The sequence below is a fragment of the Ctenocephalides felis genome, unplaced genomic scaffold (assembly GCF_003426905.1).
Source record: "Ctenocephalides felis isolate EL2017-DRISC unplaced genomic scaffold, ASM342690v1 CF-g0.4_SCAFFOLD_01492, whole genome shotgun sequence".
NCBI classification, from domain to species: Eukaryota; Metazoa; Arthropoda; class Insecta; order Siphonaptera; family Pulicidae; genus Ctenocephalides; species Ctenocephalides felis.
The window spans coordinates 41,830,912-41,853,171 of record NW_020537646.1 but is presented as its reverse complement, the minus strand read 5'-3'; the positions used below and the strand labels follow the sequence as shown (position 1 = coordinate 41,853,171).

Genomic DNA, 22,260 nt, shown 5'->3' with positions numbered 1-22,260 from the left:
TAATGCCTAACGGTGGTTTCCGTGAACATGTCACCACAGTTATAAATATTCTCGTCCCAATATTGTTTAATTTTTATTGAAGATACTAGGGATTGGGCAAGTAGATATTTTTGCATTGCATTAACAAGCTTATTAGGGCGGGTCGATTTAAAGGTCACTTAGGCACATATGATTTTCGGATACTATGGATCAAAATAAGATACTTTGCTGAAGAAACTATACCTCTTTGTTGACCTAAAAGGGTTGAATGTTGAAAAGCCGCTTAGGGGAGGTCTCAGGAGATGAACCACGGGCATGGGTAAATCGGCTTTCTAATGTTAGTAGCAGTCGGTCATACATTTGGACGCGATTGTGGCACTCTAAATAGGTCAAAATAGAATTTTCCAAATTTCAACCCTTATTTTTGGGTCATTGCACGGGACATCAAAATTCATTTTAGAGGTATAGTTTCTTCAGCAAAGTATCTTATTTTGATCCCTTGTATCCAAAAATCATGTGTGCCTAAGGGACTTTTTTGACCCATACAAATCGACCCGCTCTAATATATATATATATACATGTTTAAAAGATAAATACTATCCTTGTGCATTTCTTTAAGCATTCTGGACATCACTAAGCCAAAGTCTGAAGATTTATTATTCTTCAGATTATCAATTTCTTTGATTTGAAGATGATCTTCATAAAAAAATAATTTTATACTGCTTTTCAAGTAGTGTAAAGGAAATATAGAGGGAGAAGAAATAGCTGCAATAGAAATCTGAGTTCGGTTAGAAAACTGATCTCATATGTTGAGCAATTAGATCGAATTTCTCACTCCTTGCCCGAATAGTTGATTACTCTCATTCCATCAAACAGACGATATATTACACAAAGAAATTTTTCTTCACTTTGAAGCTTATGTAACTTTCGATGAAAAATTTGACAAAACTTATTTTTGATTAATAAAAATGAAAATAGCTTGGTTTTGTTAAATATTATATTGCCCGAACCAACTGTTGACGTAATCTTGTTCAAAAAATTGTACATCATAACTTGTAGTGTAGGATACAAATATAAAATCGATTTTAAAAAATAATTGGTACATACAAACATGATACAATAAATATTATAAATATTTTTACTAAAAAAACTTCTTATGTATTAAATTTATAATGATAAAAATACAGGAGTATTGAAGGTTCAATAATACAGGAAGTTCAATAATAAAATCGCATACAGTTGTAATTTATATGTATTTATTAGAAAATTGTTATTTCGAATATCATAAGAAGTTTAATAAACAAAAGTTTCGCCATAATTTTCATATCATCACAATTCTTTATATGTTGCTTCACTTGTCCAATTCTGTTTAGTCAACAAAAATAGTTTATCAGGAACGGGAATATTAGAAAGAAGAGCACGTATTGCTGTAGTGTTTCCTGCTGCAACTGCTCCATTTAAAGTAACACCAAGCATAGCAGCCACCGCGAATCCTGCTGCGAAACAATCACCTGCTCCAGAAGTGTTGGCCAAGAGCGAGTTGGCAGGTAATTGCGCCTAGATTGATGCAATAATTAATACATAGGATTAATATTTGTTTTAGATAATAATTAATATAATAATACAATTAAAATTACGGACAAATTAATTCTTCTACTACTACTTGTGTATGTAGTTACTATACTTATATAAAATCAAAAACAATTTTTGCATTTAATTTAGTTCATTACTTCCCAACTGTTATTAATTATTTAATATAAAGTAGATAATACAATAATTTTTTATATATTGTGTTTAGTTTTTGTGAATTTGATTCAAGAGCTTTAACAAACATATCTTTTATATCAAATAACATTCAGAATTCTATATAAATCAAGTCTTACAGGTGGATATAATCGAACAGATATTTTTTTATCAGTTTTGTGTCCTGGTTTTATATAGACACCGCTGTCGTCAAATAGCCTTTCAGAGTTGTCACACAATCTGGCGATTGCAACACCTTTATCTCCTAAAGTCACTACAAGAACATCAACAATGTTCTCGAAGATCAGAGTAGAACATAATGATTTAAGTTCTGCCAACAAGTATTTGTCTGCCACCTGCAAATAAGAGTTAGTAATAATATTTAAAACAAAATAGTTATTTTTAAATAAACCAACATCGTATAAAAGAACAAAGTTATATATTATATTGGGTTGTGTTATATATTACATTTTGATTGTTATATATTACATTTTGACTAGTTATTTTCGTACGATAAATTATATATTGGCCGTTTCAGTCGAACATCTTTTGTTATATTTCTTATTGGTAAAAAACCGATCAAAGTGCTTTTTGACTTCATTTGAGTTGAATGTTTTACCGTCTAAATTTTTTTCAGTGACCAAAACAAATAATAGTCTGGTGATGCCAACCAAGAGAATGTGGTGGCTGTCGGATTGTATCCCATTTAAACTGTAAAAGCTTTTTGCGATTGACCAAACTTATGTGAGGTCGCGCGTCGTCTTGGTGCAATATTACACCTCGACTGTTGATTAATTCTGCTGATAAATGTAGGTATCCGAATAAACAATTATGCTGTGTTGAAAAATGTGAAATACGACCTACTTCTTTATAATCTCACCAAACATACTGCATCACCTGTTCCTGGTGAATATCGGTTTTGTATTCATCCCATTTGTCCTAGTGATAATTCGCCTCCAAACTGATCATCTTCATAATGTTTCAGAAGGGAATCGCAGACGACAATGTGGCGACAAAGGTTTCTCTCTATGAGAACCTAGAAAACTTATGAGCTTCTAGGAAAATCTCTGACCTTTCAAGTAGTCATGAACAGTTAAATTTGATAAATTAAAATTCAATGTGCTGTTATTTGCCGGTTTGCATCAAATGATGCCTTTCTCGCCTTATTCGTTCTTCATGAACGCGCATCTTTAAAATCAATTTTCGAATCGAAATTTAACAAACCAGTTCTGGCACTGTCATTTTTCTATACATAAATTTTTAACTTTATACGCAGTAAAACAGTAACTTATGTCAAAATGCTGCTTATTCTTTCCATATTTAAAGAAACACAATCCAAAAATTACTACATATAATTGATTAAAATTTTATATACAAGCCTCAATACAAAAGCTTTCAAATCATATAATAATTTTAGGGTGCGATAAAAAAATGCAAATAAATCCTATGTGGTAAGAAACTTAAGATAGTATTGTATACCACATTCTATGTGGTATACAATTAAATCCTAGTAGAAAAATGAAATTACTTTTTGAACAACCTTTTACTATATATTTATATTATTTAAATTATACTATACAATATATCTGCATCAGTTTTTTACATATAAATAAACCAAGAAAGAATATTAGATAACTGGATCTTTGTGATGCGCATGTTATAACATACGGTTTTATGTGTAAAACGCCTGATCATGCAGCAATTAGACAAACATTTTCACAGTTTTTACTACCAACAAATTTAGTTTGATTGAAAATCATCATGAATATTAAAAAGCAGTTCAGAGAAGAAGTTTGCAATATATATATATATATATATATATATATATATATATATACTATTTGATTCATTTTCCCACTTACATTTTCGACCAGGCTATTTTCCATTATTGCAGCAGCCATTGCCCGCAGTTCGGCCATATTGGGAGTGCAGAATGCCAGTGGTTCCGGTAACGGAAATTCAAGAATTCTACTCGCTTTCCTCATATCCGTAGGTTCATAGAACACTAATCATACATAACATATTAAAATTAAATTTGAAATAAGAATTCAATACAACATTCAAAATAATGATCAATTTAATTTTAAACATTTAACTATAGAAATTGAAAAAAAAGAATACTTTATAAGAAGACTAAAAATATTTATTCTTGGTAAAAGAATGTTGCTGCCTAATCTTTTTACTAATATTATTTTCAACCACATTGTAGCTTTATATTAAATACAGTCATCAAAATAAGTTAAGTGTTAAAAAAGTTAAGCAGGGAGTTGTTTCCTTGTAGGAATAACTAGGGATTAAAAATGAACAATACAAGGATGAGCTGAAAAGTTTCCGCCTAACAACGATACAACCATTTTTTCCTTTTTAAATAAGAAAATAACAAGAAGTAGCTTGGTGCTACTGGCAGATCTAGTGAGTGAAGTGGATGGTCCAATAAGTTCCAATCGTAACTGGTGGATTTTTGCCATGGCAAAGACAACACATTGTTTTGGTAAAACGGGCTTTTCTTTTCCTGCAAATGTGATCATTTGGCCTTTTGCTCGTCAAGTAATGGTGCGTAGTATGCTTTCCTATTGGTTTTTCCTTCTTGAAGATTATCGAATAAAATATCTCCATGACTATCCCAAAATACAGAATACATTACACTTCCAGCCAAAATAACTGTTTTTGTTCTTTTTGTAGCTGTTTCCCCCTTTGTAGTCCACTGTTTTGACTGTAGCTTTGTTTTAGGCGTATAATGGTGAATCCAAGATTCATCTACAGCCTTAAGAGCGTTGAAAATGCTTATTCGAACATGTCTATCCTGGGAAAACGCGGCAGCCAAAGCGCGGACGGCTTTCTCATGTATAATTTACCTTTTTATATTTGAAAAACACATTTTTTAGATATCTTCATTTTTTCTGGTATTTTCCACACTTTGATTCGGCGTTGGTCTAACATCATTTCATGAACTTTAGCAATGTTATATTCAGAAGTTGAAGTTTTTGGACGTCATGAACGATCATCGTTTACCAAGCTTTTACGGCCACGTTTAAACTCAACTCCAAAAATTTTATTGTGGAAAATGATGGTGCAGAGGTACCACACATAACATAAGATGTCTTTTATTTGCCTTTCCGTACAGCCTTTCAAAAACAAATATTTAATTACAGCTCAATATTAAATTTTTTCTATTTTCACAAAAACACTTACATGTACTTACTCAAACGGCTATCGATTGAAAACGGAGCGCCCAAAATGACCAAAAATTTGGCGAGTAACTTCTAAAAGATGCACAACTTCATTCAACAGTTTTTATTGACGAGTAGCACCTTTTTCGTGTTGAGGTCGGAAATTTTTCAGCCCACCCTCGTATTTCAGTTTTAACAAAACTTCAACAATTAATTTCACACTTTATAATCCAAGCTTTGAAAAGGAAAGAAAATTAACTTAAGCACTTAAAGGCAAAGTGTTGGAACTCACTGATTGATAAATATAACATACAAAATTATCAACATGACTACGCTTGGCATCGTGTCTTAAGGCAAATTGCTGGAACTTCCCGTACCAAAAATTATTTGCTTATAAAAAGCTTTAAAAAGTTTTAAAAACTTAAAAAAATACATTTTTGAATAGTTCGAAATTTTTTCATAGCGTTTGCGTTGCGTAGCTATTTTAGAGACGATATATATGGAAACGCGTAGGCGCTGCGTTGCAGTCTAACGCATGAACATTAAGAACCTATAGAAATGTAAATAAAATTTGTACTTATTTTTAAAATTTCTATAAAATATATAATAATTTGATGTGCATGTGTCTAAGGATCATTTTTGACCCCCAAAACAATATTTTTTTAACTTCTCGTAGGGTATTAACTTCCTATAGCGTAGTTATAGTAGTGGGCCAAAATTCGAAAATTTTTGTATATCTTCACGTTTTGAAGGTTTCTGAACACTTTGCCATACCTGAGAAAAAATGAATGTGTTCGTGTGTGTGTTTGTATGTCCGCATTTTCAACCGATTTGAATGGTTCAAAAAACATTCGATTCCCTATCGATAGGATAGGGAGATGTGCTGTTTTTAATTAGTTTTTAGCAAAGGCAGGCCCAGCCATTACGGAGATACAGAGCAAAGATTGCAGAAAAAATAAATCGAGATTTTGAGAGAACGGAGCATACGATCCGGTTTAAATGATCTAAAAAACATTCAATTCGTAATGCTGGGGGAAGTGATGGTAAGTTTTTGGCATAGGTAGGTGCAGAGGTTTCGAAGATACGAAGCTAAATGTACAACAAATTACAGTTTTTGAGAGGACTAAGCATCCGATTTGAATAATTAAAAGAACTTTCTGCTTGTGTTGACGAAACAATTGCTTTAAAAATTTTTTTTTTGTATATCGAACATAATTCAGATTTTAATTTTAATTCTTGCTAAAGTTCTAAAGCTCACTTATATACTTTAAAATTTAAAGTATTGAAAAGTTAAAATTATTTATTTAAATTTTAAATAAATAATTTTAACTTTTCAATTCAGTTTATATAATTCTTATAAGTATAAGAATTATAAGTAACTTATAAGTATAAGGCAATGTTACAGTATTTTTTTTATAATAAACTATTTGAAAACATTTAATATTCTTCGAACATTTCGTTACAGTACGAAAAGTTCCAGCAATTTGCCTTAAGGCACGATGCATAAGCCATTAGTTACATTTTTATAGGATCCGAAAAATGCAATTTTTCTCATTTTGTCAATACAAGTAAAATGTTTTTGAATTATGCAAAACATACATATATACACATACATAATATACACATACATACACATACATACACATACAAGCACAGACATGCTTCTAATTTTTCTATGAAATGCCAAAAAGATTTAAAATGTTTAACCGTTAGACTGTTCTAAGTTCTTCTCTTGTTTTCAAGTTTTCTAAAATTGTTGAGACTTTTAAAAATTTGAAATTACGGTAGACAGTTTATAGTTTTTCTTATGACACGATGGCATGCACCACCAGTTACATATTTATTAATATTATTTTAATATGTTGTATCATTGTAATGTATTTGCGCGTAGAAATTTACATTAAATTTTAAATAAACCACTCGGTTAGAGATGTTTTACATCGAATAATCGAAAAATGTAGTCGTGTTTCACGCACTATTCCGTGACAACGCCCGGCCGACTTCAGTCCTGTCTGTACCGTGGCACGGTTACGAACGATCAAAATAATAGTGTTAAAATAAAATAGTTTCGCTTTCTATATAAAATGCCAAAGACAAAAACTGGAAAATTTGCAGTGGGTTTCACGGCAGTGGGTTTTCTATTTGTGCTAATAGCTTTCGTATCACCATACTGGTTGCAGGCTGATAAAAAAATAAGAAATCCGAAATTTCAGAAGATAGGTGAGTTAGTGTTACCGTGAGTCACCGTTAGTGAGCGTGTCCATGTGTTGGTTTTGTTATGTTGTGTTGCAGGTAAAAAAGGTGTGGGCTCGTACGCGCGTTTGTTTACATTTTTTATATTAAAAATAATATTCAATATTTTTATATTATTAAGCAATATTGTAGACATATTAAAATTTAATAATAATTTATATGACTGCTTATTAAATTTAAGTTTATTATAAATTTTATTACTTTAAAATGTCCTAATAAACGTAATTTAACTTGTGCAGTGAAAATATGGGGTTATCAAATTTTTATTTCTTTTATGGTTTCCAACCTGTGGGGCGCGAGGATGTTACATGTGGGTCGTACACCTGTTTCCAAAATACTGTTTCCAAAAAATAAACCAAAAACGTTGATATCATATATAAAACTAAATCTATAAATAATTATTATTTATGTATATTTTTTAGGGCTTGCACCGAATATTCGGCAACTATTCGCTATTCGGCATATTCGGCAACTATTCGCTATTCGGCATATTCGGCACCTCTTTTGATATTTGCCAAATACCGAATAGTAACTTACTATCAGCCGAATGCCGAATAGGTAAAATCAAAGGAGGCGCCGCCGCCGCTCGGCGAAAATATTGTGTGTGGGTTTTATCTTTTATGTAGGCTTGTACTGAATATTAGGTTGCTATATGGTATTCGGCATATTCGGCATCTTTTTTAATATTTGGCTGAATACCGAATAGTAGCTTACTATTCGGCCGAACACCGAATAGTAAGTTAAAATCAAAGGCTCCGCCGCCACTCAGCGACAATAATGTTGGTGTATTATATTTTTTCTGATAAAGAGCTCAGAGTGCTCCCGATGGATCTGTATTTAGAAGTGTTTAGTTTACATAACATAGCATGAAGAAATGTTTTTGTGTATATATAATAATTTAAACTTTATGATTGTGAGATTATAAATGAACACGTAAAGTGCTCTTTCCTGAAAATTCAAAAGAAAATTTATTGTTACATGTTTATGTTAACTACGATAAATCATTCAATGGTTACACGCATGTGTTTTATCTATACAATAAAATCATTTATTATATTCAATCTAAGCGTTTCCAAACAAATAGCTATTATCGACTCCTTATCACAAAATATACATACAATATTTTTAACCAGTTTTTTATTTATTTTATTATGATTAGCCTTCCTAATATCTGAGAAATAATGAGTTTATAAAAGAAAATATAAAATGTTTAGGAAAGAAATAATTAGAATTACATTTATATAAATGTAAAGAATCGCTTTTTTCATGATTTTACCATTTATTTATTTACCATTTATATAGTATTCAAGTATTCGGTATACAGCCGAATAGTATAAATGGTGCCAAATATTCCAAATTATAAAGAGTAATCGAATAGTGGTTGCAAGGATATACATAAAACTTGAATAAACATATAGCGCGTTAGAAATATAACAACTACTGATAGTAGTTACATTAATACAAACGAGTTTAGGCGCCAAAAATCTGCCGAATAGTAGCCGAATATTCGGTATTCGGTCTTTAGAGCATGCCGGATATTTGGTATACGGCATTTTGCCGAATATACTAGTCGTTGCAAGCCTACTTTTATGCGATCAAGAGCTTGCAATGAATTTGCACTTGGAAGTCTTTAGGATATGAAGAAAGGATTTTGTTATTGTGAGATTAAAAATGACATGAATACAACACTCCTCTGAATATACAAAGGATACGTTATTGTTAAATGTATATATGTTTGTTATAATCCAACAGTTAAAAAAATGTGTTGTAAATATATTTAATAATGCTATTTATTATATTACATATAAGCTTTTCTAAAAAAAGATCAAATATAGGTTCTTTATCGAAAAATTACAAACTAAATTTTTGCTCTATAATAATCTATAAGAAATAATTTTATGTTTATAAAAGAATCGCTTTTTTATCATTTTATCATTTATTTCACATCACATATGTTACTCAAGTATTCGCTATTCGGCCGAATAGTATAAATCATGCCAAATATTCCAAATAACAAAGAGTAGCTGAATAGTCGTTGCAAACTTAGGCATAAAATGTGAATAAACATGAAGTGCGTTAGTAATATAACAACTTTGAATAGTAATTACTAAGCAAATACATTAATACGCCGAATATTCGGTATTCGGTCTCTGAAGCATGCCGAATATTCGGTATTCGTTTTTTTGCCGAATACATTATTCGTTGCAAGCCTAAATTATTTTTTCATAATATGTTATATTAATTTGTAGCCTGACAAATACATTATATCAGTTGACTATTTTACGAAATTAGATTGTTAGAATATTTAAGGGAGGCGCAGCATTATTTTTTAAAAGAACGGGAGGGCGCGGTACGAATAGGTTGGAAACCACTACCTTACTTGTTTTTTTTAGTATGCTACTAAAAAATTGCACCATATCTTGACAATCCTGATTAAATGCGCCCACTTTTACTGGAACTTTAGTACATTAAAAAAAACGAGCTTTCAAATTTGGCCAGTTTTAAATATTTTAATTTCATTGTTTAACAAATAGTTTTTATTCAAGAAATCGTGTGACAATGTTGTCATTATTTTCTACTGTAGTCCGAGAAATGTAATTTATGATTACAGTTGCAAAGTTTGAATGAACAAAAATAATTAAAATTAAACACTGAAAAATTATCAAAGTTCGATCAAAGCTCTACTCTGAGCTGTACTTGAAAGCTCGTATTTTCGAAATTGCATAGATTAAAAAAAAAATCTTGATAGTTACAATCAATTCTGTCACCCTGTTTCGGTTTGACATTGAGTTATGGGAAACCCTGTATATGACACATTTTTATATTTCTTTTTTTTTAAATTATTGTTCTTCAAATATTATTTTATAAATAAGCTAAATGATTTTTATAAATATTCAAAGAATTTTATAATTATATTAATAAATAATTCCATTGCGCCGGTATATAAATAACCACAGATAATTCAATACTTACGATTAGATAAACAATGCAAAATAAGTTATCTTATTGTGTGTTGTTAAAATAATATTTGATTTTTTGATAAGTTTTGACACATGGAACAATTTTATGGAATTTTACCTAATTTATCTTATTTAGTTTACTTTTATTCACTGATATGCAGTTTAGATTTTACAGTTTACATTTGAGATATATTACCTATATACATATATTTTTCATATTAGTACACAGTAATTATGCTCATTACAAATATCTCGTTTTTTACAATTGATTTATTTGTCATGTATACACTATTTTTGCAATATGTATTATGAATAAATATTTTTTCTCAATTTACTTGTGACATTTTTCAATAGTATTACAATACGAACGTGCAATGTTACTGCTCTCATATTACAGGTGTGTAGTTTTTAGAGCTGTTAATACTATATTATTTCATTCATTTGAGCATTTATTTTCTGCAGGTTTATGGGAGGTTTGCTTTAAAGACTTTGAAGATATACATCATTGGTACGACACTAGGTTTACAGGATGTTGGTGGGTCTTCGAAGAAGAATTTTACATAATAGGTAAAGTTTCAAGATTTATAACAAAATTTAATTTAAAATAGCTATTTAGATATACTATAAATATTTCGTAGAGCATCCGGCTTTACGATCAGAGAGCTTTAGGGTCAAATCCGCGATTCGGACAACCTGATATCAAGCTGTACTGATATTAATTTTTAATTGAAAACTTTTTTCTTAGTATGCATATATTTATTATCAATAAAAATATACATTAATTTTTCACTTGAAAACTCAAATCATATAAAATATTCTTACCCGGCATTGTTGCAATGTGTAAAGATATATCATCACTATTTGAAAGAAAATGGCTACCAATTAGTTGCTTTCTAATAAAAAACATATCAAGAGATAGTCAAAAATGGAGAAGCCTTCAAAGTTTAAGAAACGTATCTTTACATGAGATTTTGAGTTCTAAAAGAGTTATATTTCTCTATAAATATATATTACAGATTTATACAACTAGTAGAAATTTTAACGTTTCAAAATAGATTTATTTTGGTGGATAAAGTGTATCCAAGAATGCAATTTAAAACACTCAATTCTAAAACCTAATAACAAGAGCATTCATACTCATACATACCACATTATCAAAAATAAACTAGAGAAAAGTGGCATTCTGCCTCAAGCAACTTGGATGAACTTTCTGATGTGTGTTAATGAACGGAGTAATAAATAATAACTGTCTTATGGGCCGATTCTGCCTCACAACACACCAATGTTATGGCAAGGCCAGGTTACGCTCCAACTTCCATACATTATGCTACTGTATTATACTGAATACTGTCAAAATGTCAGGTATTTGCTGTGCATTCGGGCGTTTGACACATAAACTGCAACGTTACTCGTATGTTACGGAGCTGTATCAGAAACACACTCTTATCTAACATCGTTTTTTGACATTTGTTCGGTTTCTAGGTTAGGTTTTGTATATGACAACCTGAGAAATACGCCTGACTGCACAGCAACCACATGATTTTGCCAATAATTAGTATGAAAAAATCTTCATGTTATAGCCTTGCCATAATATTGGTCTGTTATGCGGCAGAATCGGTCCATTAGTGTCTACCTGTCTGCTTCACGACCTATTTACTATTTAGCTTGTATATCTGTTTACTTATTTACTTGCCTACTTTTACACCTGTCTATCTGTCTGTTTAGATGCCTACCTGTGTATTTGAATAGCCGTTCATCTGTTTACTTGTGTACCTGTCTACTTTCCAACCTGAGTACTTGCACACCAATTTAGTTGTATACCTAGTTACTTTTCTACATGTCTCATTGTAAACCTGTTTACCTGTCTACTGGTATACCAGTTTTCTTCTTTACCTATCTACTTGACCCTGGCTAGTAGCTACATGCAGATAGTTGTGCCTTACCCAAAAACTAATCAGTACGTCTAGCAGTCAGTACGAATCAAATATTTTTTCAATATTTAAATCTGCTGAGCAGCGCTTCCGAAATCGAAAGATAATATTTTTTATAATTATTTAGCTAAAATAATATAATATTTATTGTTTAAATTAATTTTTATTCAAATTCATTTCTTATATTTCAGGTGATTTCCTATTGCCCGGATTTTTTGTAGCGACTCAATTCTTCTTTACAGTATGTATGACATTGCTTCTAATCGCAGTAGCGTTAGTTGCCTTGTTTTGCATATGCAGCAGGCATCATGATAGATATTTGCTGCTTTTACTGACCGTAGGAACAGATCTAATTATAGCAGGTACTAAATGAGCAAAGTTATTTTAACTTAGTAAGATCATAAAATATGAAACTAAAGTCACATTTCCAAATCATGATAAGGGTATTCTAGATAATGAAATTTATGGCTAAATAAATAGCTAAGTAGAAGTGCACCATCAAATACAGTGGTGGTGCTCCATACAGTGGAGCACCTTTTACTAAATACTTCTCTCATTACTTAAATTTATTTTTGGTGATCTGTGATCATTTGTCGAATACTTTGGTCTGATTGTGAGATACAATACAATACACGTTTTATTTCGAATTAATATGTCCAAAAAGGCAATAATAGAATAATTGCAGTTAAAGTATAGAGACATATGTAAATAGATTTAAAAATAATATCTATTGCATTCTTGCATAACATTTGTTACAAACTAATTTTTGCGCAATAAAAAATCAGTTTTTATCAAACTTGCTTATTATAAAAATAATCGATGTATCAATTAAGAGCTTTCATAGTTTTCGGATTATTTTCCGTAAGAAGACAAATCATCACTAGTGGTGTATGCTATACACTGTATAGCATCGTGCGTTAGGGCAAATTGCTGGAACTTTCCGTGCCGTAATGAAATATTCGAGAAATATTAAATGACTTCAAATAAATTATTGTAAATACTGTAACTTTCATTATTGGTATTTGAATGGCAAAATATAGAAGCTGATAAATTCGATGACAAAGTTTATATATGTTTACCTGAAAAATAAATAAATGAAACTGGATCAAGCGGAGTTAGAATTAGGAGAAAAGAATTTAAAAAAGAGTAAATTTTATAAACTGAATTGTAAAGTTAAACTTACTTATTTTAAGTGTGTAAGAGAGTTTCGGATTTTCAGCTGAAATTAAAATTAAAATCCGAATCATTCTTGATATTTAAAAAAAATAAAATTGGAAATAAAAAAATTATTTGAGATTTTGGAAAAAAAATTTTGCTTTCGTTACTAATCGTTTCTTCACAAGTAAAATGTATTTTGAATCATTTGATTCGGAAGCTTTATTGTCTCAAAAACCTGCCTTTTTTTCATTTTTATCTCCTTGTCTCTGAAACGGCTAGAATGTCTTTGTCAAAAACTAATCACTCCGTCTTCTTACAATTACAAATTGATTTGTTTTTTTAATCATTCAAATCGGATGCTCTGTTCTCTCAAAAATTCAATTTTTATTTTTTGCACTCTTTCCTTCATATCTCCGAAACGGCTGGACTGATTTTTGCAAGCTCACACTTCAGATGAACACTTTTAACTTTGCATTCATTTTATGTATATAATTCTTTGAAATATGAAATATGTTTCTACATTCTAACTCCGCTTGATCAAGTTTTGATTCTAACTTTTCATGTAAAATATATAAAAGTGACCGTTCAATTTATTTGTGAATGTTGAACTTTTCTTTATTTGTTTTATAAATGTTTTGTTTATTTTATAAATGTTATTTTCCAAATGAACTGTTCAATATTTTATAAAAATAGCTCTCAGTTCTTAGTGATTAAGTTATTTATGTATACTTGTCTGGAAGTTCGTACATTTTAAGCAAAATGGTATTTACCACTAGTTATGTATTTGATATTGTGAAAAATAATAATGTAATGATTGAAACACTCCGTTAAATACAAGGCTGCGTTAGAGTTGATGGATATCATTTCACGTCAACTGTGAAAAATAATAATGTAATGATTGAAACACTCCATTAAATACAATGCTGCATTAGAGTTGATGGATATCATTTCACATCAACTAATAATGGATTGAGATGGAATGTGTGAACAAGAAAATCTCATCTCACAGATTGGTCTTCAAACAGCTAGTCGTTGGATACAAGTCAAGAATTTTTTGGCCACAATATGTGAAAGTAGAGGGAAGAAGATGTATAACCAGACATCACCTTGATTTTTATGATGTTGCTATTGGAATATAAACGGCAACGTTTGAATATCAATAACAAAAGTATTTTCTTTTGTTGTGATATAATTCGTTTGGTTTTTATAATATAGTTGCTCAAAGTCAAATTGGACTTTTTTGTGCCCGGACCTACCCTATATATACGATTATTACGAACACATAAGATGGCACGGATATCTCAAACATTTGTCACAGTTTGGCTGTAAAATAATTTATTTCATTGCAATACGCATCAAATAAAAAGATAACAAAACGTGTTAATTGTATTAAACATGAACCAGCATCTCTTGAACGTAACATGATTAACGATGACAAACGCGATAATTGAACTAATAAGACCCCTTTTGGAGAAGCTCAATTTAAAGGTCAAGTGTGATTCATTGCCTTATGTCGCATTTATTGAATTTGCCTCGCCGGCATACATCTCACCACATCTATCTTATGATTTTAATTGAGAAAAAGCCCAAGTTACATATTTATTATTAGGTAAAGTACATATGCCTTATTAAAAAGGAATATATTTATATTATAATATCTAATGTATATTGAAACACAATTTTAGTGGATACATTCTTGATATTTCAGAAAATATGTGGAGTGAATAATTTTTATAGCAGAACAGGAAACATTTATTATATTATTTCTTATGTGTCATGCGAGACATATAACTTTTAAGTAAATCGTTAGTTTTCCTCTCATGGTTTAAAAATATTTGTGAATGCAGACCGATATTGATAATGATAACGATACTAAACCGATAAATCATAAAGGACAAGTTCAATTCTGCAGAAATTCTCTTACCAGCGCTAACAAAACTCATATTTTTCTGTGTTAATTTCAAATTACAAACAAATCATACACCAAAATTGATGACTTCATATGGTGAGATATATGCCTCAATTCCATAATTTTTATTATATTAAAAAAAGTTAATGGATGCTTTCATTCATTATCAAATACACTATTTATACAATTTGTGTCGCTCTCGTCTGTTGAGTGGTAAAAAACAAAAGTGGTTAGCAAAACTATAGAGTAGAGCGGGGCACAAAGGCTCAATTTCACTTTGAGCAATTATATTGTGAGACTCAAACTAATTTCAACGCAACAAAGACCAATCTGACTTTGTTCAGTAATACTCTCACCTAATTCATCATTGTAGAAATGTGTTTTTTATATTGCTTTTCAAAAATGTGTATCCTGGTTCTTTCTACCCCATACCCCAACAGGTCCTTTATATATATATATATATATATATATATATAGATATATATTATTTCAATTTTAAAGGGATTTAACCAATTATTAGCTGCATTATTCAAGCAATGCAGAATATAACTTTCATAGGTCAATTCAACTTACTTTTCTATTTGCTATTTTTAACACCTTTGCCAAAGGTTAAATCGGTGCTCTATAACCCGCTCAAGTGTTAGTTTTTATAGAATTTATATGAAATAATGTTGAATCTGACTTAAAATTAACAATATTTCTCATAAATCAATTAAATAACGTATTCTTAAAAATATATATTCAGGTTTCGTAAACTAAGCAACAGTTCTCACAACCACAAAAACTAATAACGAAAGAAAATGCTTTGGTTATAGATTTTAAAACATTGATGTTTATTTCCTAATAGCAACATCGTAGGAATTGAGACGAAGGCTGGTTATACATCTTTTACCCTCTACTTTCAAATATTATCGTTAAAAAATCTTAACTTTACTGATATTTGAGATGTCGGTGGTGGAACTTTCTACTTGCGGACTTATAAAACCCGCTCCACCCTATAGTATTATTATGACACTCATTGGTCCTTTGCAGTTTTTAGAAGTACTAGGAATTTTTATATCACAAAGAACAATCGATAACCATTTTTATTCATTTTATACCAATAATTTAACTTGCTTAATAATTATTCATAATCCTAGGTAAAAACTGATTGCACGAAATATAATATTATTATTTATGATTAAATTCTCTAATCCTCAGGCATATCTGGTTTAATAGCAGTGATAATTTTTGGAATTCGCGGCGATGGCAGGGACTGGATGCCCAACTGGGAGCATAACGATATGGGCTGGGCATATGCTTTGGCTGTTTTGGGTATGTTGATATTTGCAAAAATAGGAATGATTAATGTAAAACAAAATGTTTGATAATATTATTAATAATTAGGACTTATCATATGAGAAGAATAGAGACATTATTAATATTTAGCTTACTGAAAGAAGTAGTCTTTAAAAGAAGTGTCTTTAAATCGAAATTTTCATTAAATATATATATATATGGAGGCTTAGTCCATATTAATACCAATTGTAGTCATAATAAATTTCATAAAATATTATTTATATTTCGTTTATTTTATATATGATTAATATCCACGACACTATGTGTTGTCATACTGATCATTAATAAAACGTTATTGGTATTTTCTTATTTATAATAGAAAAGAAAGGTTTCAAGAATTATACATTTTAGGCAAATTCCACTAGAGAGAAACAAAAGCCATGTCCGATCTGACACTTGAATTTATTTTTGTTTTTTTCTGTGCTGTCAATATATGGGCCAATCTGTCCAGTAACATGTGATGCGTGTTGACAAGCCGCGATGCGTGTTGGCAACCCGCTACATCACTCCGCCCTAATGAAAAAGATTGTTTCGCATCTCTGACTGCCATTCTTGAACTTCCTTGTAAATTTCTTTTGGTTGAGATTGTGTGATAAATTGCCGTGTTGGCTTGTTGAGTTTGTTGATTGCTTACGTGGCCCTTCGCTGGTGAGTTAGCGGTTGAGTAGATGTGGCCCTTCGCTGGTGAGTTAGCGGTTGAGTAGATGTGGCCCTTCGCTGGTGAGTTAGCGGTTGATTGTATGTGGCCCTTCGCTGGTGAGTTAGCGGTTGAGTGTATGTGGCCCTTCGCTGGTGAGTTAGCGGTTGAGTGTATGTGGCGGTTGCCAAATTGTTTGCTCCCTGTCTGTTGCCATGGTGCTTATTATCGACTTATTTACCATGATAATAAGTGATTTATTGAGCACGTGTTATTGTTGATCTTGAAGTGCGTGGTCGGGGTCTCAGTTGTAGGATTAGAATGTTCTTCTAGTTATGGCGGTTGTGAGCCATTTATAATAATTATTTATATTTTTAAAAATTCTTTTCTTAGTAATTCTTGAGACTTCAATTTATTTTTTTTGTGCTACTTCAAAATATGTCTTGATCTTCTTACCTTCTTGTATGTGTGTTACTAGTTCACTCTCGGGGTCACCAAAATATGGAGGCTTAGTCCATATTAATACCAATTGTAGTCATAATAAATTTCATAAAATATTATTTATATTTCGTTTATTTTATATATGATTAATATCCACGACACTATGTGTTGTCATACTGATCATTAATAAAACGTTATTGGTATTTTCTTATTTATAATAGAAAAGAAAGGTTTCAAGAATTATACATTTTAGGCAAATTCCACTAGAGAGAAACAAAAGCCATGTCCGATCTGACACTTGAATTTATTTTTGTTTTTTTCTGTGCTGTCAATATATGGGCCAATCTGTCCAGTAACATGTGATGCGTGTTGACAAGCCGCGATGCGTGTTGGCAACCCGCTACATATATATATATATATATATATATATATCAATATAGGTAAATATATATATATATATATATATATATATATATATATGATTTAGTAGTTAATTTTGATGTTGAAATATATGAATGAGTTTTTGAGGGCGATACATCAAACAAAGAAAAGCCAAAGATTTATAAAATAATCTTTATTTCCAAAGAATAGAGACATTATTAATATTTAGCTTACTAAAAGAAGTAGTCTTTAAAAGAAGTGTCTTTAAATCGAAATTTTCATTAAATATATATATATATATATATATATATTTTTTGAATAGTCTTGAATTTGATGTTGATATATATGTTTAATTTGAGTTTAATATTCGGGCGTAACATCAATAAAAATATATATTATTTTTATTGATGTTACGCCCGAATATTAAACTCAAATTAAACATATATATATATATATCAATATAGGTAAATATATATATATATATATATATATATATATATATATATATATATATATATATATATGATTTAGTAGTTAATTTTGATGTTGAAATATATGAATGAGTTTTTGAGGACGATACATCAAACAAAGAAAAGCCAAAGATTTATAAAATAATCTTTATTTCCTCGGTACTCGCAAAGTACAGAAGTCGTGGCAGAAATTACATAATTCTACTTACATTTTTGTTCAATAAAACTATCATTTTTCTGTTTACATCATACAAAAAATTATAAAAAATGCATAGTGTTGACAAGTTAGTTGTATAAATGTTGGTGCCAATCTCTAGTGCGGTGTACACTTCTCTATATGTAACCAACCAACATAATATCCACTGATGATGACATTAAATTGAATGTCGAAACGTTTGGAAATAAAGATTATTTTATAAATCTTTGGCTTTTCTTTGTTTGATGTATCGCCCTCAAGAACTCATTCATATATATATATATATATATATATATATATATATATACCTATATTGACATTGTTCGATTATTTTAATAAATAAAATAGTTAGTTTTCGTATCAAATTACCAGTAAATAATCCGTATCATGGATTCAGAGAGCTTGAACAAAAACTTATTTATTTGGAAGATGATATATATATCTATTTTATTCGATTTATATTAACTAATTTCTCAAATAGATTTAAGAATAGATTATAATAGAATACATTTACTTAGAGAAATTTCTATTTTAAAATTTTCTACTCCAATGCATATATAGAATAGGGCAGGGCACGAAAGTTCAATTCAAGACTTTTAGTAATTTACTATAAAAACCAAACCAACTACTTACATCACAACAAATAATATATACCAAACAAGCACCTAAACAGATAATTCATCAAAATCCAAATATGTTTTTTTTTGCTATTTTTTGTAATTTGTCATCTAGTCCTTTCTAACTCTTAGGCCGGATAACAAGGGACAGAAACCAGGGGGCAAAAAGGTCCACTATTTCATTTTTAATTATAAAAAGATTTTACGAAATGATAGTTACAATTTATGCCGTTTAATTATTAGATTTAAAAATAATACTGAATATTATAAAGTAATATGTAAAAATCTGTATCTACTCTTGCTACAATCATAAATCTTGCTTTGGTAGGTATTTTTTGTTTAATTTACCATATTCACACGCTGTTTCTTGAATTACAATTATTACAAATTAAGGAATTAGTTTTTTTATACTGCATACAGCCTTCTTACAGAACTTTAGTGAATTTTAGTAAATTTATTGTCAGAGTTGGAATAACTTTTCTTTTTTAACTTATTTTACTTTTGTATTCACTATTTTATTATTATTTACACCTTGCCAGTTTAAAGGTTAAGGCAGATCTTTTTACATCAATCAAATGTAAGCTACTTTAGGAATTATATATAAAAACCTGATGAATCTAATTTAAAAATAACAATATACCTTACTTTTGTTGAAAAAAAAATGACATTGTGACCTTTCGTCTCGAAATCGTCCTCTTTAAGTAAGGTGACCATATTTTTTCAAGTTAAAACCGGAACGGTAATTTTTAGTTATACTAATCCGGGACGGAACGGGAGGGTTTATTCTAAAAACTTCAATATGATTTTAAAATAACGAATACTATTTAAGAATGCAATAAACATCCGTCTTTTTTAAACTTCATTATTCGATTATATAATATATTTTATCTTATATTGAATCTATATGTTCTTTCAGCTTTCAAACTTATGAAATTTTCTTCATTTTTTTTACAATTATTTAAATATAATTAGCATTCATTCCAGGCAGTCGAAAAGTTCACTTTCATATTTTTTGTTAATTTCCGTAAAATTGAAAATAAAAGTTCAAAACTATGAATGTGAGAGGCTTTTTTAATTCGCCTTTTACATATAAGCATAATATTTGTTATACATAACATTTTTGATATTTGATGAGTAATTGTAGGATGAAGTACCCAAATGGCGGACACCTAAGGTTATTTATAAATAAATCATAAAATATTTTACGATATGTTTATTAAATTATGATTTATGTTAGATAATAAAGTTAGAAATCAAACTAAATTAACAAAACCGCAATCTTTGCTAAAATATAATTAATACTATCAATCAAACTTTGCTATTAAAAAATATAATTTAAACAGTGGCACCTAGACCGGACATTTCAAAATAACCTGCATTGATCACATATGTAGCCATCTCCACATTCTGGAATGTCTGCACATGTGTCTTTGACGAATATTCTTAGATATTGCAAAAAAAAGTCACTATTTGTCCACTCTTTTTGGCTGTGCCACATCGATGCTCTCAGTTGGTGCATTCACCATAAGCTTTTCATTCTTTGACTAGGAAATACGAAAAATGGGGGTATGTAGTGACCGTTAGCACTCATACAGAACAAAATTAAATAATTGAAATAAATTACGTAAATTCTCACAATAAATATCAATATGTTTACTATCCGGCACTAAGGGACGACTTAGTGTCCGGTGCTAAGGGACAGACATTTTCGTTCATTTGGTGGCACATACTAAAATTGGTTAAAAGATCCAATAATATTCTACCATTTTACGGATAACAATCAAGTACTACTTTTATCTTTGCATACCACTCAAATGTAAATGCATAAATATGCTAGAATTACTTCTATTGATATTTAGGTGACGCCGTAGTTTTGCGCCTAAAACAGGAAAGGGTTGCTCTCGCCGTGGCCGTGTGCGTCACAGGCGATGCTTGGCGCGTGATCCTGTACCTGTGTGCCCCTAGTGCCCCTTTCATTTGTATTTTGAAATGAAAAGATTTATACTCGCTTAAATAATATCTACGTGTTAAATAGAGTGTCCGGTGCTTGGTGCCGTCCGGCATTACGGGACTTCCCCCTAATTTTATTAAGTATGGGCGAAAATTCAATTTAGACCTATATTTGTCGAAAACCCGGGACAATCAGGGACAAAAAAACTAAATCCGGGACAAATATGCTTTTAGAAAAACTCGGGACACAAGTTGAAAATCCCAGACAGTTCCGGTCAAACCGGGACATATGGTCACCTTATCTTTAAGGCGAAAGCTGGTTACTACCCTTGAATACCCCACTTTAAAATTGTATCATAAAAAACACCATACTATACTTGATCTTGAGCTAATGATGTTGAACCTTTTTCCCACGCCCTGCTCCACCTTATCTACATTATTCGCAAGATATTAATTCGTATATTTTCTAATAATTGAATCAAATCTATTTTAATTGATTTGTAATTTTGTAATATCTTTGAGAATGAATTTTTCAAAGTATTATCATTTTTTATTTCTTTGAAGGTTCTATAGCTTTATTACCAGCCGGTACATTGTTCCTGGTTGAGGCGCGGCGCACTCGTTACAGGCGACTAAACGAACTCCAAGCTAGAGAAGGATCAGTTTCTTCTGGTTATGGAATGCAAGAAAGAAAATCAAGCCATCATACAGACATTTAATTAGACATTGAATAACTAATAAACGAATTTAATCAGATTAAAAATAAGCGAAATTCAGGGATTCTCTTTAAAGTTCAGTTTAGCCAGGAGATCGAAAATTTCGATTTATTAAGAAAGCACAAGGCTTTCAACGCGTCGATACAAATTCATATTGACTATGAATTTATACTATTTTGAAGGAGACTAGACTAAGACTATATCAGTTAGCCTTAAAGATTTTATATAATCTCAGAATTATGTTTGATCTGATTTTTTAATGTTTTGATGTAAAGTAATATACAAATGTTTATTATAAATACTATTTTTCTACAAACTTGTAGATAAAACTTTTAATAATGCAATAAGTATTATATTATTTAAGATTATTAAATATTCTAATTATAATTTTTAAATTATAATTATGAATCA

The 22,260-nt window shown here is 30.2% G+C and overlaps 2 protein-coding genes across 2 annotated transcripts in view; one reads left to right on the top strand and one right to left on the bottom strand.

Moving 5' to 3' along the window:
* Nucleotides 1–1,308: 1,308 nt before the first annotated feature.
* LOC113371251 (pseudouridine-metabolizing bifunctional protein C1861.05-like) overlaps nt 1,309–22,260 on the bottom strand; it is a gene marked incomplete at its 5' end in the record, with an annotated part of 125,018 nt that continues 104,066 nt past the window's right edge. Inside the window, 3 exon segments of the mRNA XM_026611885.1 lie at nt 1,309–1,536; nt 1,863–2,078; nt 3,585–3,727. Coding sequence (XP_026467670.1) covers nt 1,309–1,536; nt 1,863–2,078; nt 3,585–3,727 — 587 coding nt within the window.
* LOC113370692 lies at nt 6,977–22,026 on the top strand. Its single transcript, XM_026611387.1, has 5 exons — nt 6,977–7,112; nt 10,568–10,672; nt 12,228–12,398; nt 16,304–16,417; nt 21,698–22,026. Exons 1-5 carry the CDS (start codon nt 6,977–6,979, stop codon nt 21,850–21,852), a joined length of 681 nt encoding a protein of 226 aa, XP_026467172.1. The 3' UTR covers nt 21,853–22,026.

Excerpts from the sequence above, each read along its gene's own strand:
- LOC113370692 (XM_026611387.1), top strand. The coding sequence starts at position 6,977 with ATGCCAAAGACAAAAACTGGAAAATTTGCAGTGGGTTTCACGGCAGTG. Across the intron at positions 7,113-10,567 it reads TCCGAAATTTCAGAAGATAG|GTTTATGGGAGGTTTGCTTT; the intron begins GTGAGTTAGTGT and ends TATTTTCTGCAG. Across the intron at positions 16,418-21,697 it reads ATATGCTTTGGCTGTTTTGG|GTTCTATAGCTTTATTACCA; the intron begins GTATGTTGATAT and ends ATTTCTTTGAAG.